The sequence below is a fragment of the Ceratotherium simum genome, chromosome 17 (genome assembly GCF_057802395.1).
Source record: "Ceratotherium simum simum isolate JZ-2026a chromosome 17, ASM5780239v1, whole genome shotgun sequence".
NCBI lineage: Eukaryota > Metazoa > Chordata > Mammalia > Perissodactyla > Rhinocerotidae > Ceratotherium > Ceratotherium simum.
In genome coordinates, this window is record NC_141916.1 from 5,476,104 (window position 1) to 5,494,912 (window position 18,809).

General features: G+C 40.6%; 1 protein-coding gene across 1 annotated transcript in view; it reads right to left on the reverse strand.

The window, feature by feature from the left end:
* LEMD3 (LEM domain containing 3) overlaps positions 1 to 17,511 on the reverse strand; it is a 67,115-nt gene extending 49,604 nt beyond the window's left edge. Inside the window, exon 1 of the mRNA XM_087442068.1 lies at positions 15,962 to 17,511. Within this exon, the coding sequence (XP_087298194.1) occupies positions 15,962 to 17,489 (1,528 nt within the window). The 5' untranslated portion in view covers positions 17,490 to 17,511. The remainder of the gene's footprint in view (positions 1 to 15,961) is intronic.
* Between the last annotated feature and the right edge of the window lie 1,298 nt (positions 17,512 to 18,809).

Here is an 18,809-nt window from a genome sequence, read left to right on the forward strand (position 1 = left end):
AAAGATAACCACATTATCAAATTTTATCATAAATTAAATCAAGTAATTTTCAGTATCAGAATTCTACAATATTGTGAATTAAACTCAATCAAATGGCTTTCCCTAACATTTAGCTAAAAGGAGCTGAACTGAGGGAATAAAAGAAGTTAGGATTTGGTAAAGAGGAGGGCATGTGAAGGAACAATGCAGTACAGTACAATAGTTAGAGGATGAGCTTTCAAGAAACACTGCTAGGGTTCAACCAACAACATAACTCTGTAACTCCCCTCTCTGACCTATAACCTTGGACAAAGTGATTAACCTAATCCTCCACTACAAATGCCTCATTTGTAAAATGATGTAAAAAACACTTAAGAAGATTAAATGTTTACACTTGCCAAGTACCCAATAAATGGACCTATTATTTATTATAGGGCATTATGCTAAGTGAAATCAGTCAGACAGAGACAGACAAGTACTGTATGATCTCACTTGTATGTGGAATTAAAAAAAAAAAAGAACTCATAGATACAGAGAACAGATTGGTGGCTGCCAGAGGTGGGGCTGGGGTGGATGAAACGGGTGAAAGTGGTCAAAAGGTACAAATTTCCAGTTATAAGATGAGTGAGTCCTGGGGATGTAAGGTACAGCATGGCGACTATAGTTAACGATACTGTATTGTATATTTGAAAGTTGCTAAGAGAGTAAATCTCAAAAATTCTATCACAAGAAAAAAAAATTGTACCTGTGTGGTGATGGATGTTAACAAATTTATTGTGGTAATCACTTCACAATATAGCCATATATCAAATCATTATGTTGTACAGCTAAAACTAATACAATGTTATATGTCAATTATATCTCAATTTTAAAAAAGAAAAACATTTGAAGTACTGAGCACTTAAATGTTTGCCCAACATTATACTAGAACAGCAGGAAGCTTAGGCCAGTATAAGCACAGGAGTTAAGAGATGGAAAAGTAGGAGAAAACATAAAACGCCAAAAATAAACTTGCTTCCTCCTCCTCCATCTCCCACAGAACATGATCCACTACTCTGAGGACCCAAAACTTAAACCAATACTCTATTAGTGCTAAAATAGGATACGGTTTTAAATAGACTTCTATGGGCTAGCCTGGGAACTTAAACTTAAAAACAATGTACAGTCACGTGCCGCATAATAACATTTTGGTCAACAATGGACCATATATACAACGGTGGTCCCGTAAGATGAGTATCATATAGCCTACGTGTGTAGTAGGCTATAGCATCTAGGTTTGTGTTAAGTACTACAGGGGAGGGAAAACTATTCCTCTACCCTTCTAGGTTCTTCTGGGTGGTCTAAGAATTAAATTGACATGAGACAGATTAACAAGAGAAAAACAAAAGTTTAACAACATGTGTACATGGGAGAAACCCAGGACAACTGAGTAACTCGGCAAAATGGCAAAAGCCCTCACCTTAAATACCATCCATAGCTAAAGACAAAAGAGGATGTTGGGGGTGGGGCGAGTCAGGAACTTCAAAGGGAAGGAAAACAATTCACAGGTAGGTGAAAAGGAGCAAAGGTTTGGAAAGTAAGTGTTTGTATGGCCACACAGAAACGGAAGAACACAGAGGACAGTCCAACAAACAGGTTTTTCTAGGTTCTTCCCCATTGACCACCTAGTTCACGTGATACTAAGATAACAGCTCACTTCTTGAGTCAGGTTTATTTATCGGAATTCTTTCAGGCAGTTGAGGCGGAGTAAGAAGAAAAACTTTCTGCGTCTTGTGTTTTTTTAAAAATAATCAGCCTAAAGTAATTCTAATGTTAAAGACACACTTTTTTTTTTTTTTGTGAGGAAGATCAGCCCTGAGCTAACATCCGTGCTAATCCTCCTCTTTTTGCTGAGGAAGACCAGCTCTGAGCTAACATCTATTGCCAATCCTCTTCTATTTTTTTTTTCCCCCAAAGCCCCAGTAGATAGTTGTATGTCCTAGTTGCACATCCTTCTAGTTGCTGTATGTGGGACGCGGCCTCAGCATGGCTGGAGAAGCGGTGCGTCAGTGCGCACCCGGGATTCGAACCTGGGCTGCCAGTAGCGGAGCGCACGCACCCAACCGCTAAGCCACGGGGCCGGCCCAAGATACATTTTGAGGTGGCCAATTTTGTTCCCCTTCAGTACATTCTATGATGTTCACACAATGACGACATCACCTAACGACACATTTCTCAGAACATATCCCCATTGTTAAGTGGCATGTGACTGCAGTTAAACATGTTCCAAGTAACAACAACTATTTTACACATGATCTGGAAGACAATCCATTCAAAAATTAAGGACTGCCCATTTTCCCTTTTGGAAGTAAACAGTTTGTCTTTGTGAGCAAACATGCTCTAGAAATCTAAATGTAATTCAAAGAAATTACTCAAATTCATTACGAGATGTTGCTAAGTATAAATCTACCATAAAATAACACCTTGTAAAGGAATTGAGATAATTTTTATTGAGATTGAGATACTGAATTGAGATCATTCAAAGATCATGATGAATAAAAGCATCCCAAAATCTTTCTCAAAGTGAGGTACTGAAACTCTTAAAATTTTTTTTACCCCAACAAATGTTGTATTAGTCATTCTGTTTTCATTTTTCTCAACAGGAGCTGACTTTTCCCTTATCTCCTGGGACAGTCATGTGCCAGAATCAAAAGGCCATCCCTCCCTCCTACATGTCTAGTTTGAAGAGTTGTACAAAGCAGTTTACAATAGGAAATGGTGAAAAGAATATTAAGGAATATTCCTAATCACAAACATGAGTGAGAATTTAGGGGATATAACTTCCACTTTAAGCTAAGAAGCCCTTTATACCTTAAAATAGGGAGTAATTAAATCGTAAGTCACTGCAGTAAATCAAAAATACCTGAGCAGTGGCAGAACTAAATCCCACTCACCTACCTGCCCAAGGTAAGCGGCCAAGCTTTGAAACAGTGCAATACAGTGAAGAGGACAAGGATTTTTAGGGTCAGACTTAGTTTTAAATACTTGCTCTGCTACAGACTATCATACCTGTTTGACCTTAGACAAATTAACATCTCTATACCACATTGTATCTGCAAAATGAGAATAATAAAACCTACAAATGGAGTTATTATAAAGATTAATCAAACTATTATAGAGAACACAACACATGGCACATTGTAAGATTCAAATGCTAGCAGCTGTTAGATCTCATTAAACCAACAACGTTAACTCCATAACTAAGGGCAGTCTAGACCTGTGCTATCCAATACAGCAGCCACTAGCCACAGGTGGCTCCTGAGCACTTGAAATGTGGCTAGTGTGAACTGAGATAATGCTGTGAGTATAAAATACACACTGGATTTTGAAGCCTTAGTACAAAAAAATGTAAAATATCTCAATAATTTTTATACTGATTATATGTTGAAATGATAATATTCTAGATACAGTCATGCATCACTTAACAACAGGGATATGTTCTGAGAAACGAGTTGTTAGGCAGTTTTGTCATTGTGGGAACATCAGAGTGTACTTACACAAACCTAGACGGTATAGCCTACTACACACCTAGGCTATATAGTACTAATCTTCTGGGACCACCCTCATATATGCAGTCTGTCGTTGACTGAAACATTATGTGGCACAGGACTGTGTACTAGATTAAATAAAATTTATTATTAAAATTAATTTCACCTGTTTCTTCTTACATTTTAATGTGGCTACTATAAAAATTAAAATTACATGTTGCTTGTATTACATTTTTATTAGACAGTTCTAGTCTAAACCAATCACATCTTTGATACAGTTTCAAATGCAAAATGGGACAAAAACTTCATTACGTGCTTCATATGAATTATCTAAGACAGTGAACATCCAAATGCATTTTAAATTCCTTATAATATAGCAGCATGATTTTATTTATTTTTTTTTACTTTGTTCTATTTATTTCTTTTTTTTGGTGAGGGAAAGGGAGGAGGTAAAAAAAGAAGTTTGGTTTCTGTTTCAACGAGCTTTCCCAAACAGTGGTGATTCATTTTCATTGCACATCATCACGGATGAACACTGTTCCCCCAGCCTTCATGACAGTTTGAATTCAAGATAACGTGTGTAATATGTGTTTTTCTAAAATTCAGCATATTCATTTGGGCATATATGGGGTGTCCCTTGTGTTCTTGTTCTCATATGAAAAATATTGGCAATTTGGCTTCAAGCACAAATAAAAAAAATCATAAATACAACTTGTGTTTGATTTGGGTCGGGACTAATTACTAAGGAACCATTCAGCAATACTGGCCTCAGATATTTAAACACTCAGTGAAACTGCAATTAATTAAAGAACTGCTGATTCTAAGAATAGTGCAACCAACAAGGGAATGAGGGAAGAATTATAAGTCTAGATGCCAAGATCAGAGTAAAATATCAATAATCTCCTCACCTTTGCAGTATCTATATAGTAGAAGAAGAGGATAATAAGAATTATAAGAATAATAATAAATAAAAGTGCATACAGAACCGGGACAATATTTTTTCGTTCAATTTGCCACTTATTCCAATTCGATAAGATGCTTGTAAGGAAAATAACAACTTATGGCAGAGAAGTAGTTATACTGTTGCTGTTCAGAACTCAAGGGCAAAAGAATGAACACCAATTAACATCCCTGGTTTAAGGTTGTCCTAAAACATGTTATTTTGTAACTTGAACATCTATGTTAAGCAGCATGATTTTAATATCCTGTTTATCAAATTCATTTTATTTTCTATCCCCCAATCTCTGGATTATCCCCATTCAATCTACTGCCTATTCATAGGGACATACCTCATCCTCCCACTTGAGCAATAACAATACTCAGGTTATCTTACAAACTAGCTTAAGAACAGCACGTGGCAGGCCATCCTTCTCTTTCAGCTGCATGCACTGTCTGTTCTTCAGATAATGTTAACAGAAGCTTACTCTAAGACTCACCCACATTCCTAAGAAATGTTTTTCTGTCTCAAATTCACTACTATATTTTGAATTAAAGCAATGTATCCCACCTCTCACTTTCCTATCAGCAAATCTACCTTCTAGTGGTCAACAAGGCTAAAATTTAGTTTCAAATTGTGCTTCAAAACCTATTAAATTAATATAACTGCAAAAATAAAAACATTACTTTTCAATGCCTAGCGATAAGGCACCAATTAGGTAATGTAAAAAGATGACTCCTTTTATCTGCTCAGACAGCTTGAGAGAAAGGCTTAAAAAGACTGATAAGGACTATAAATTTAACCAACTCTTCTATTACTTACGAATATTACTGACAAGACATGTTATAGTGCTCAACACGTGTTGCTTAAATTAGACTACTGTAGCTGGGAAATTCTAACCTACAGCATTAAAAATATACAGCTATATATCACTTCAAATTTCTCCAAAGCATTTCCCTAGACATTATCACCTTAGTTCCCTACAAAAGTCATTGGCTGGAAGTAAAGTTGATTTTACTATTCCCTATTCGACAGATGCAAAAACCAAGGCCTAGAGGTGAGGAGTGACTTACCTGCCCAAATAAAGTTAGCAGGTGAGAGAAGATACATAAGAAAACCTACTTCTGCCCAATGGTTAAGACTGTGAACCTTGAAGTCAGATCACAGGTTCAAATGCTGACTCCAAAACTTAGTAGCTGTGGGATCTTGGACAAGCCACTTACAAGTCACTTATTCCCTCTATACTTCAGTTTTCTCATGGAGGTAATATGAGCAGTTTCCCTCATGAAAATTAAAACGAAGTGCTCACACAGAAAGTTCTCTATAAACGCTTTTATCATTTAAGGTTTTAGAATCTGAAAGAAGAGACATTTGGAGATGTCATTTTTAAAAGAAAGACTTTTTGTCATAAGCATAAGAATATTTCTAGAACATCTTGAACCATAATCATAAACACTTGAGACTGATGACATTTTCATTTTTGGCAAATTCATTCTTCATGTCTCTTCCTTTTTTTACTTTTTTAATTACTTGTAAAAACCTTCAAGATATGAAACTATTTCTTTTGTGTCTAGTACACACTGTGGTAAACTTTACCATAGGGCATACTCAAATTGCAGAAACGAATTTTTAAAGTTATGTTTTCCAAGTCACAATATACAAATCTGAAACAGTGTTGCACAGTAACCAAATCACAATTCTGGAGGCTAGCTAGTGCATAAATATTTAGAAAGAGAAGAGAAGGCCACCACAATGTGGCAGGAGGGGAGGCAGTGTGCGTGTGGGAAGAGTGTCACTCCTATAGTTCTAGAAAGCATATCCTTGGCACTCAAGGTGCTCAAGAAATGATTTATGAGTGAGTGAGTGAATGGATGAATGAATGGGAGAAACTTAACAAATGTTTCAAGTGAACTAAAACCAGAAAGCATTTGTGATACTATGGGAGGTACCCTTATAAACCTAGGAAGTCATTATTAATAAGACTGACCAAGGTTCTAAGCCATAGCCCAGGGACTAAAAGAAACAGATATTCTAAGATTTCCCCTCTCCTAATTAATTTCAATGGTCTCTCTATAAGTAAGTTTAAAAAATTATACCTAGGTGAATTCCTACAGAGCAAAAGCTTCCTTTATAAGTATAAAGTGCTTTCAGGAATGAGCTACAATCAGCAAATTCCTTTCGTACACATATACATATAAAAAAGGGGTCTCTAACTGCAAAACAAAATTAATGTTCTGCTATGTGTTAAAACACCCATTGCTGTTAAAGGATTTTTTTTTCTTCATGTCACATTCAGGGCAGGAGAGCAATTGTTGGTGCATACTTATCACTCAATTAGTTCAAGGACAGCTGAACTAAACTCTTGCATAGTTTTGCACCAAGCCTTATTTCTAAACGTTAGCTTGCCATTTGATATCAACATAGCCATGAAGATGAATTCAGAAGTCATCTTGCAAAAACATTTTAGGCAAAAAGCTGTGAGCATAGAGCAATAAATCTGCTACCCACACCAAATCAGTGGTATAATTTTACACTCTACATCTCTAGAAAAAAAGAAAAAAATTAAGACGTCATAAAAGTAATATATGATGGCTTCCACACAATAGATCTATTTTCAGACATTATTACTCGTTAGTATAAATTTTCATAATCTTTTTAAAAAGCTAATTTCCTTAGAAATATATTTTCAAAGGAACCATGTCAAATGTCAAATTTAACTATAAAATGTTAGATAAACGAATAAATATTAAAACAAACACTTCCTTTCTGGTCAACTCTTGTTTAAAAATTATTTTTGACAGTGTTGTTAATAAAGAATATTAATTAGACCAACTTGATTTTCCTTTAAACTATCACTTGTGTCATTCAGGTTATAACATGCATTACTAAAACAGCAAAATCCAAAGGTTACTACTCAAATATACTGCTACTGGTTTACTTCAAAATCTGTTAAAAATAGATTCTAAGTAGGAATGTCAAAATCTAAAGTTATGAGACAATAATCATTATAACCATTTCCACAATTAGTATTGGGCTGGGTTTCCAAATTAAATGGTAGCAATATTTAGTATATGATAAATTAATACATGATTAGAATAAAGATATACCATTAATAATATAATTTTCATAAAGAAGTTACTACTACATGTTTACTATATATTTTGGAGGAGATTTCTAATAGTTTAAGGTATACTTCATTTTTAAACTACTTATAAACTAGATTAAATATCTCTTTATACTCATGTTATAAATATCTCTTTGCAATGAGGTTCCTTTTATTTCCATAAATATTCTCCAGATAGGTAAAGTTAATATAGAATAATTAATGAGCAAGGAGAAGTTAGTTTAAAAACTTCACAACTCTACTGAGGAATTTCATGAAAATATCTAATTTTTTAAAGCATCCCTGCAATTACAGAATGCTTCATTCCTAGTAAACCAAATATAAGTATAGGGAAAATATATATATACAAAGTTTATTTAAAAGGGAAGACAAATGTACTATACTTACAGGTCTTTACATCTTGAAAATGAACAATGGAAAACATAAGTTTTAAAGTGGTAATGCAAATTAGAGGAACACTTTCCCCACCAGTTTTGAGACTGTGAAAATCTTTTAAAAATTAGAAAGTGTATCATGTTTTATAGTTTTACATATTATATATTCTAGTTTGTATTATACTATAGCAGATTTCCCCCCTTATACACCAATGAATTAATCTTAAACATTAAGTAGGATAAATAGTTCCACATGATTCCTAATTGTTAAGTGAGTACAAATTTGTACTTTCTTGTAAAGTTGTTGTTTCACAGATTATTCCTGGCATTTCTAGGATCTGATGCATTAATCTGCTTCACCCATCCATATCCTTCATAATTTTCTGGATAATAATAATAATAGTGGAGAACATATACAGAGTCCTTATGTGCTTACACCTAATAAAAGGCAATCTAGCAGAGTGGTGAAGAGCCGCTATCTGAGTCTAAATACGGCCTCTGCACTTACTGGTGACATGACCCTGGGCAAGTTACTGAACTTCTCCTTCTCTCAGTTTCTTTATCTACAGAATGGAATAACACCTGCCTCATGAAGATTAAATGACAATTATAACTGTTAGTCAGGGCCTGGCACATAGTGCTACATAAGGGTTAGCTGCTATTACCACTAGTACTGTGTGTCACACACTGAGCCAAATACTTTACATGCACTATTTCATTTAATCCTTACTTAGCTCCATTTTACAGATGAGGATATTGAGGTTTACAGTGGTTCAGCAACTTGCCTTTAATAAAAAAGCTAAGAAGTGAAAGGGCCAATAGCCAAACCCAGGCCTGCCTCCTTAACAACCCCAATCCCGATATCCTCACCAAGTCTCCTCAAACTAGGCTCCGGGAATACACTCATGGGGAATTCACAAGTTTTCACTCTGATGATTTTTATTTTAAATTATTCTAGAGATAAATTTCAAACGAAAGACTTTCACAAAGTAGATTTTAATTTCTTAAATCATCAAACTGGGATATGCAAACTCCTGGTGTTCCAGGAAAATTCCTCGAGGTCTAGAAAAAAATTTTTTTCCTAACAAAGTAGTCAACTTCAAAAAACTTCAAATGTGAACACTCAGCTTTCATTCTTCAAGAATGAGGGCAACTATTTTTCAAAGTCCTTAGGCCTATTTCATTATAAATACCAAGTTTTGGACCTTTTGGTTAGTCTAATTACTTGATAAAGAAAAACTATTTTTTAAAAAAACTATGGTACCCTTTGTAAAGCTTGGCTCGTCTTTAAAAAGAAAACACACATTAAAAAAAGAAACAAATATTAAAAAGGTATCTGTTCCTACAGGAAACAGTACTAGTGCTCACAGTGAGCACCGGTCTCTCATCTTTAACCGTATTATGCAAGTACAACAGCCTACAGGATATTTCTACTTGAACGACTCAAAAAACAAGCCCCACATAAACTCATTTTCTCTATACCACCTTTCCCCAAACAAGATCCCTTTCAACATCTCTAATTCCTGTCCATGGTATCACTACTCTCTCAGTCATCCAGGCTCATGACCACAGAATAATCTTTGACGCTTACTTCTCCTTTATTCTCTGTCTCCAAACAGTCACCAAGCACTATTTTTCTTTCTCAAATGGATTCTCAATCCCAGACCCTACTCTGTCCCCACAGTTATCAACCTCCTTCAGGTTTTCACCACTCCATGTCTGCTTCTAGTGCCTATTACCCCACTCGTTCTATCCAATCCTGGCACTCCATCACCTGTCCTACCACCTGTTTATCCTTCTTAAAAGATCAATTTGATCATGCTAGTCCTCTACTTTAAAACCTCCATGGATTCCCATTGCTCAACTCACAGAATCAAGTCCAAATTTGGAATCAGGGCTTTTGATCACGTGAGACTGATCCAGCTCATAGTGAATTTTCCCCTTTAATAAAAGTATGGCACATATCACATATCTTGTATGTTTCTTACCCATTTCCCGTGACTATGTTTAGTGGAGTGGAGGCTTCTGCAGGAATGAGATTTCTTTCGTATCCTTCTCAGTACTGAGTATTAAGTTAGGTACGGAGGAGGTAACCAATTACAGAGGTAGATGATGAGTTAATCAGTGCATGTATCTTGGGTACCTGATACGTGACCATGTGTTCAACAAATATGTACTGAGTAATGAATTTGTGCCAAGGATACTAATGTGACTTCCATCTACTAAGCGATCTCCATATGCCAGGCAACAACACTAAATATACATATTATTATCTCATGTAAGGCTTAAAGCCACCTTGAGGCAAGTATTATCATCTTCATTTGTAATACGAAGCAACTGAGTATCAATAAAGTCACACAGCAGGTATAAGAGAGAAAAATGAGATTCAAACTCAGAACCGACTGAAAAGCCTTTGTCCTTTACCAGTGTATTCAAGTCCTCCTATAGAAACATTACCTCAAGGAGCTGTAATCTGTCTGACACAGTGGACATACGGAATTATAATACACTGTAATAAATGCTATGAAGGATGCATAAGATCTTATTTGAGCAGAGAACGATGGGCCAAACTCTAGGGTAAAGAAGCCCGGGGGTCAGAGACGATATCCAGAGGTGACACTTTTAAAAATGAATAGCAGTTAATAGAGAGAAAGAAACATCCTTGCCAAAGAGGGGAATAATATGTGCAAAGGCATAAGGCACAAAATTTCATGATGAACAGCAATTAGTGTTCCAGCAAGTTCCAGTTTTCCAGAAAGTCAAGTGTGATAAGAGGGAGAGGTAGGAAATGAAGCTAGAAAAAGCAGGCATAGTCAGATCATGAACATTCAGCCAAGGAGTTTAGATTTTATCCAATAATTAAGGGACAGCCATTGAGTAATTTTAAGCAAGAGAGTGCATTACTGCAGTTGTGTTTTAGAAATACCGCTCTGGCACTGAAAAACGGACTGGAAGAGCTATAGCCTAGAAGCAGGGACACCCATTAGAAGGCTACTGGAACAGTTCAGACAAAAGACGTAGAGCAATGGTGATGGAGAGAAAAAAACTGATTCAAAAGATATGTAGGAGGCAGAACTACAGAACTTGGTAACCAATTAGATTGAGGTTTGAGGTTTGGTAAGAAGACGAAGGAAAGGAAGCAATCTAGCTAAACTCAAAGTTTCTAGCTTGAGCTCTGGGTGCATGAAAGGACCATCAACTAAAATAGGGAAGAGGGCAGAAACAAGGTGCAAGTAAGGAAAGCTGATGAGTACAGACAGTGTTGGTACTTCTGAAAAATTGAAAAATAGAAAAACTTATCTAATAAACGAACAGCTAAGTCTAGAACTCAGGAGAGAGAAGCTAAGGTGAAAAGATGAGACTGGGTGGTATCAGCCAGGAGAGTGGATGAAACTGCCTGGGGAAACGGTACAAAAGGATAGAGCCAAAGACGAGAGCTTGGGACACCAAAATTTAGCACACAGGCAGACAGGAGTAAATGAACACTAGGAGAGAGTGGTGATACAGAAGTTTGGAAAGGAGAGAATTTCATGAAGAAGGGAGCTGTCAACGTATTGAATGTACCAAGGAGGTGAAGGTAAGAACTTTAAAGCCTCTCTTGGATTTGGCAATTGAGAAACTGGTGACTTGACGCAGAGGTTACACAGGAATGGATGGTAAAGAAGCTAAACCAGACGGGTTGAGTGAATGGCAGAGGAGGAAAGAGATAATTAATCTTGGCTGACAAGAGAGTAACAGCTACGGAAGAACAGAGGGTTGAAGAACAACAGTTTGGGGATGACAGAGATTTTAGCATTTTTATAGGATGAGAAAGGGACCAGTGGAGAGCGAGGCTTTTAAATTATGCCTCCTCTGTACTTAAAAACTTAGTATATGGAACGTTACCCATGGTATAACATTAAGTGAAAAAACAAGTTGCAGAATACGTACAGTATGATGTCACTTAAAATAAAACTTGACTCCTTTCTGTGGCCCTCAAGGCCTTTAGGTCCTTGATGACCTGGCCCCTGCCTAGTTCCGACTTCATCAAAGGCCCTTCTCCCCCTCATCACTAAGCCACAGTCACATCGGCTATTCTATTCTGATGCTTCAACAGGCCAAGCTTGCTCTTGCCTCGGGGATTTTTCTTTCTTTCTTTCTTTTTTTGTGAGGAGGACTAGCCCTGAGCTAACATCCGATGCCAATCCTCTCCTGTTGTCGTGAGGAAGACTGGCCCTGGGCTAACATCCGTCCCCACCTTCCTCCACCTTATATGTGACGCCGCCACAGCATGGCCTAACAAGCGGTGCGACGGTGCGTGCCCTGGATCCGAACCTGCGAACCCTGGGCCCCCAAAGCGGAGGGTGAGCACTTAACCACTGAGCCACCAGGCCGGCCCCTGCCTTGGGGATTTTGCACTTGCTGTTACTTCTGCCTAGAATGCTCTTCTCCCCGACTGTCAATGGCTAGTTCCTTTCAGATCTCAATTCAAAATCACCTCTTTAGAGAGGCCTGCCCACCTTTATGTAATATTGCATACCTCTCTACCCCAGCCCCCCAAAGTTACTACCATTACCTTGTATTAGCAACTATCACTATCTGAAATTCTTATTTGTTTACTTGTCCATCTTCCCCTTACCATGTAAGCTCCATGAGAAGAGCGATCTCATCTGCCTTGTTCACCACATATCCCTGCTGCTTAAAACAGTGCTTGGCACACAGTAGGCACTCTACTGTTGAATGAAAATGTGTACACACACACACGTATATATGAATGTAGCATTTAGAAAAACACTGAAAAACATTAAGACAGTTCTAAAAGGAGTTACTATTTGAACTTATTTACACCAGGGGTGAGTGAGACTAGGAGGAGAGGTTGACAATACCCATTCATTTTTTGCTTCATAGATTTCTATTCAAATACTCTACAAAAATCATGTCTTTTGTAATTGAAAGACAGTTTTTAATAAAGATCATATGAACCTAAGACAGTCAATCCATTCTGCCTATTTTCTTTTGGTGGGTTGTCATCATCTAATCTGATTGCAGGCTGATGCTTGAGTTGTTGTGGTAGGGCAGTTCAAAGTTAGGATCTTAAACCTTACAGCTGGAAAGAACTTAGAGCTTATCTAACCAATTCCCTAGTCTCACAGATGAGAAACCAGAGACTCATAGCAACCTAACTAATAAAACTAGGATATTGATGAAAAATTTTCAAAGATAAATGATTAAGAACTATTTAAAAGGTTAATCTACTATATCTTATACATAATTTAAATAATAACTCATAAAAGCTTACTAAAGTTTACTCTTATATAAAACCTATAATCTTCTGGTGAAATTATTACTCAAAGTAAAACTATTTCCTTAAGCACACTGACCAATGAACCCTATGGTTAAGCATCAGTTAACCATTATAATATGACAAAGGATCCGGAATACAGAAACACAGGGAGTGAAAATGATTCACCATTAGGTGTGCAGACTAAGTGAACCAGCAGGCACCTGTTTCCACAAAGCTATACAATAGATCAAGTCTATAATATATTTAAGGACTCATGACACTTTGATTCAAGTTTCTATATCCATCTCTACAATGTGCATTTAATGGAATTTAATAAAAAATGTTGAGTAGGTAAGAAATACATTACTAAATCATTTACAGAAACAACTATTTCTCTTCACATATATACTGTAGTTTACCAGGAATACAACAAATTTTATCTAAACTTTTGAATACCACTTTATGTTTAACAAACTATCTCATCTGATCCTCACAATAACCCCATAGACAGCAGAAATTATTATTCCCATCTAATATAAGAGAAACAGGCTCAGAGGTTAAGGAATTTGACTAAGGTCATTTTCACAAGTCCTAGACCCAGATCCTCTACCTCTAAGCCTCTGTTCTCTCGATCACCCTGGCTACCTCACATTTACCATTTATTAAAATGCAAAACACTATAATTTCCTTCCTTCCACATTGGTGGAGGTGAGGGGGGGGTACCAAAATCCTAGCGGTCCTATCCTTTTCTATTCCATTTGAAATATTAGTACCGAAGAAAACATTAGTCACTCATCTTAACAGTGAGATATGACAGTCACCTTAATTGAGAATTGTGCTCATCAATCATTCTGCATAAAATCCTATCAAATATTCAATTATTTTCTTAATCCTAATAAAATAAAAGTACTCTCTTATTTAGAAAGCTCTCTACAAACAACACCTAAAGCAATGTTAAGAACATGGGCTCTGTAGTTGAAAAAAAAATCAAAACCAAATTTTGGCCTATCACTCACTAGCTGTTCAACTGTGGGTATATTTCTCAACTTCCTTGAGTCTCACTGTCCTCATCTATGAAATGAGGATAACACTATCCGCCTCTGTGAGTTGTTGGAAGATTCACTGAGATAATATGTGTAAAGCGCTTAGCTCTTAGAAAAGGGCCAGGTCAGAGAGCTGGTGTGTTAGAGAAACAGAGATGCAGATAAGTACTGCTGATAGGTAACATCATTTAATGTATGTAAAGTTTACCAGTTTAACTTCTGGTGTGACCTCATTCCTTTTTTCTCCCAAATATCTGGAGCAGGACACAACATATCACTCTTGCTCCCAGGGTACCAATTAAAGTGAGTGCTGGATTTCAGTCCTCTTTAACCCCTCTAATTAAGCAATACAGTAATAATCTATTATTTGACTATCTTAGAATTGGTTATATCCAAATCAAAGCTTACACTATTTTGACTCCTACTCTTTAGCTAAGTCTGCTAACTGCATCATTAGCTATTTTGAAATAAAATTAATAATAGTAAGCCAATTTTACAAATACAAATGACACAGTGAATTCACGTTGAGTGAAAAAGGTAGGAAGTTTCAGGGCAAGTGGGGAGAGGGACATATTGAGAAGTTATGTGTTCAGCAGTCCATCACCCACTAAATTTACTTTCTCTCTTTAATCTTGACAGGCATCACTCTGATCAATATCAGCATCATTTTACAGATGAGGAAAGGGAAGCTCAAACTCTCGCTCACCCCCCCTGCTCATGGTGCTCTAACCACTCTAACCCACAGCAAGACTCCTGCTCAACTGAAGGCCTTTCCTCTTATAATCTCTGCCCAGAATGCTCTCCTGTCTCGCTACAAGGCTGTCTCCTTCTGCTGCAGTTCTCATCTCAAACAGTACCTACTCTCAGCATCTCTAAAGCAGTGTACACCAATCACTCCATCCTTGCTTCCTTCACAGAACACAAAATGATCTGTATTCATCTTCCTCTTGTGCTGAAGGACAGAGAGACTCTGAGCCATCACTGCTGTATGCTCAGCATAAATGCTGCTGCCTTAATGAATGAATGAACACACCTGCCTACAGCCCTCTAGCAAGTCAATGGCAGGGCCTGGAAACCAATTCAGATAAATCTGACTGCAAACTGCTGCACTGCCCAACCACTACTTGTTTCACTGGTGGGAGGTGAGGTGCTTTGGGCTGGGAAATCAATTTAGAGGTGTGCCTTCCTTTCTATATTCATTCACTTTAAAGAAATTACAGAACTACCTACATGTACACTTAACACTACAAAATATTTAACCAAAATTTCAAGAGATCTTACATTTCCTTTTAGAGTCACAAGTCAATTTGAAAAAACACTGCATTTATGTTGCCCCTTAACAATCAAAGTATTTCGAAACTGTTAATTGGCATCTGCACATCTAGTTATTTAAGGCTAAAAGAAACTTTAAGTCACACACATAAATGCATTTTACTAACAGGCTTGTAATATTTTGTTCCTTTACAAGATGTTTTCAATTTCCCAATACATCATACAGAAAAACTTTAAAAACCAGCCATGGGATCGTCCTTCTGACAATGGTAATAATGTTCTTTCTTAAGGAAAGATGACCCAAATACACTCCATCTGTTGCGTTTCACTATTCTCACAGGTCCCTGCAGACAGAAGTCACCGCACGTAAAATGCCAAGTGCGCTTAGAGAGGACCCCTCCCACCCCGCCCTTTGTTACCTGACCCGGGGGTTAATACTTACTGCTGAGTCCTCCATCCTCGGATGCTCCTGTCCCTCTCATTCCTAGGTAAGTCAGTCCCAGTATTAGAAAGAACAAGCAGGCAGCAGTCAAGAGAAACATCGACAAGTAGTGGGCACTGAAACCCCCCGTCGGGGACACCTCCTCGCGTTTAAATTGCTGGAGAAGTTCCTCCTCGGGTTCGGACAGCTTCGGTTTGCTGTAGGTGTTTTTCAGGTAGGTGTGATTCGAGCCCGTGTGATTGGAGTGATTGATCCTGAGTGAACTCGGGGCGGCCGCCGCCGCACTGGGAGGGAGGCTGTTGGAAAAAATCCTGGGGGAGTCCACGCCGAAGGCCCCCCCGCCGATATGATTATTGGTTTTGAGCAGGGAGCCCGTGGAGGAATCCAAGGTGGAGTCCACGTCCGCCAGCGGCGGGGGCAGGAGAGGGGCCAGCTTCTTGGCGTTGACACGGAATCGAGGAACGGGGCTGGCGTCCAGCGGATCACACCCTCCTCCCTGCTCCGCCGCCGCCTCCTCGAGGCTCCGGCCCCTGTCTAGACCGCCGGCGGCCGCCGCCCTGTCATTCATCGCGATTCCTCCCCCTCCCGGAGCGGAGGGCTCCGCGCGGCCGCCGGCGGCTCTGGCCGGCGGCGGGGACAGAGGCTTGCCGTGGCTCCGTCGGGGTCGGGGCCGGGACAGGGAGTCGTCCTTCAGCACCTGCCTGGCCGCGGCCACGTCGTCGTCGTCCTCCTCCTCCGAGTCCGAGTAGTTCTCCCGGCAGCTGTAGGGGAGAAGCCGGCTGCCGTTCACGGCGCGGCTCGCCCACGGCGGCTGCTCGGCCTCGGCGTCCCGGTCCCCGCCGTCCTCGCCCTCCCCGCCCTCGCCCTCCGCGGCCCCGTCCCGCCCCGCCGGGGTCTCGGGCGCCGCCGGCCTCCGCGCCCCCCACCACGAGTGGGGCTTCCTGCGCTCAGCCGGGCTGCTGCTGGTCCCCTCGCTGGCGGCCAGCGGCGCCGCCGGCGGCCGGAGCGCCCGCGGCTGGAGCGCAGCCCGGTCTCGCCTGCCGCCGCCCCCGCCGCCGCCGCCGCCGGCCTGGTCCCGGGGACTGGCCTCGGCGTCCGACTCGTCCGAGCTGAAGCCCAGCAGCACTTTGCTGCCGGCCGTGGGGGCGGCCGCGGCGGCCCCGGGCCCTCCCCCTCCCAGGGGGCTCTCGGGGCCCGAGGCCGCGGCCCGGCCCAGGCCGCCCGCAGTCCGCAGGTAGGAGAGGTCGCCCGACCCCGGCCGGCCCCCCAGCCCCGCCGCCCCCGCCGGTCCCGCGGCGGCGCCCGTGGCGGCGGCCGTGTTATTGTTATTGCTGTTCCGCGTCTTGCTGCCGCGGCCCCCGGGCCGGTGCTGCTGCTGCTCCTCCTCGCGAAGCTTCTTCAGCTTCTTGAGGTAGACCGGGCGCGTGCTCTCCGTCACGGGGCCCGGAGACAGGCCGTAACGGCGGAGCTGCGAGAAAAGCTCCTCATCCGAGAGCTGCTGAGGCGCCGAAGCCGCTGCCGCCGCCATTTTCTCTCCAGGGTGTTTTACAAGCTCCGCGCTCCCGGAAGTGACGCGCCGCCCTAGACCCTGAACTAGACCGGCTGCGTCGCCCTCCCGGCGCCCGGCGCCTCGGCCAATGGGAGGGCGGGAGGAGCTCACCTGAGCGGGAAGCGCCACCTGAGCGGCGCGCGGCGCCCGCGGCCGGCCGGCGGTCTGCGCGCTCACCTGGGGCCGGCGCGTGCCCCCTCCGTGCTGTCGCCCTCTGCTGCGGTCTCTGCGCTGCCCTGCCCTGCCCTGCGCCTTCCCCCCGAGCTGCCTCTCGCTAAACCACACCTTGACCTCTTCTTCCCGGGCTCCTGCCACCGGGCGGTAATAACTGAAAGGAAATCTGCCTTGAAGTTCACGGCATTCGCTTTCTTTCCATCCAGATTCCCGCTGCCGAGGGAGCCCGGAGAGACTAAAAGAAACCCTGAGGGCCAGACTAGATTGGCAATCCCTGGCTGACTCCTGGTTCTCTTTTCACGTTGTCTTTCCGCTTGACTTACAAACAAAAAAAAGTGAGTTTCTCTCGCTGCTCTTTTTGAGAAGCCTCTCCACTTCCATTCCAAAAGAAAGAGACGGAGTAGATACACCAGTCCCAACACAGTTTTCTTCAAGAGGAATGGCTAGTCATTCCTTAGTTGGTTGTAAGGTATGATCATTTTTTCCCTTTTTAAAATCTGATGACCTCGATAGGTTGTCATTCTTGTAATTGAAAGAGCCTTCTCATTTGCTTCGTTCTATGAAAAAAAGACAACAAGCCATGCTACTTATTTCCTTCTTAGCACCTTTCCAACCTACAGTTATTTATTTAATTATTAATTGTTAATGACTTTTTATGTATTTTTTAAATGATAATATTTACTTAATTATTTATTGTCTTATTCCTTTGAACTGTCCGCTCCCTGAGCAGAGGAGCCTTGCTTCTGTTATTCCCTACTTCACTCCCACATTGCAATGAATTGCAGAGCTAGGATGGTATGAGTTGAATATTTTGACATGGGAATAGTGCAGAGGAGGAGGAGAAGACTTCACACAAAATCAAAAAACCGGAGACATTTGAGACCTGGATAGCCAACCCCCTCCTTTACAGAATAGGAAATGAATCCCAGAGAGGTGAAACTTGCCCAATTTGGTAAAGGTGGCTTCCCTTTTCCTCAAACCCTGGCAGAGCTGACACTTCTTCAGTACTTAAACCGTAGCAGCTACACGGTGGCACCTAGCACGATATCTGGCACATTATAATAATTTTTTGTCTAATGAATTGTTTTACCCTATTGCGTTATACACATCTGAACCAAAACAAAT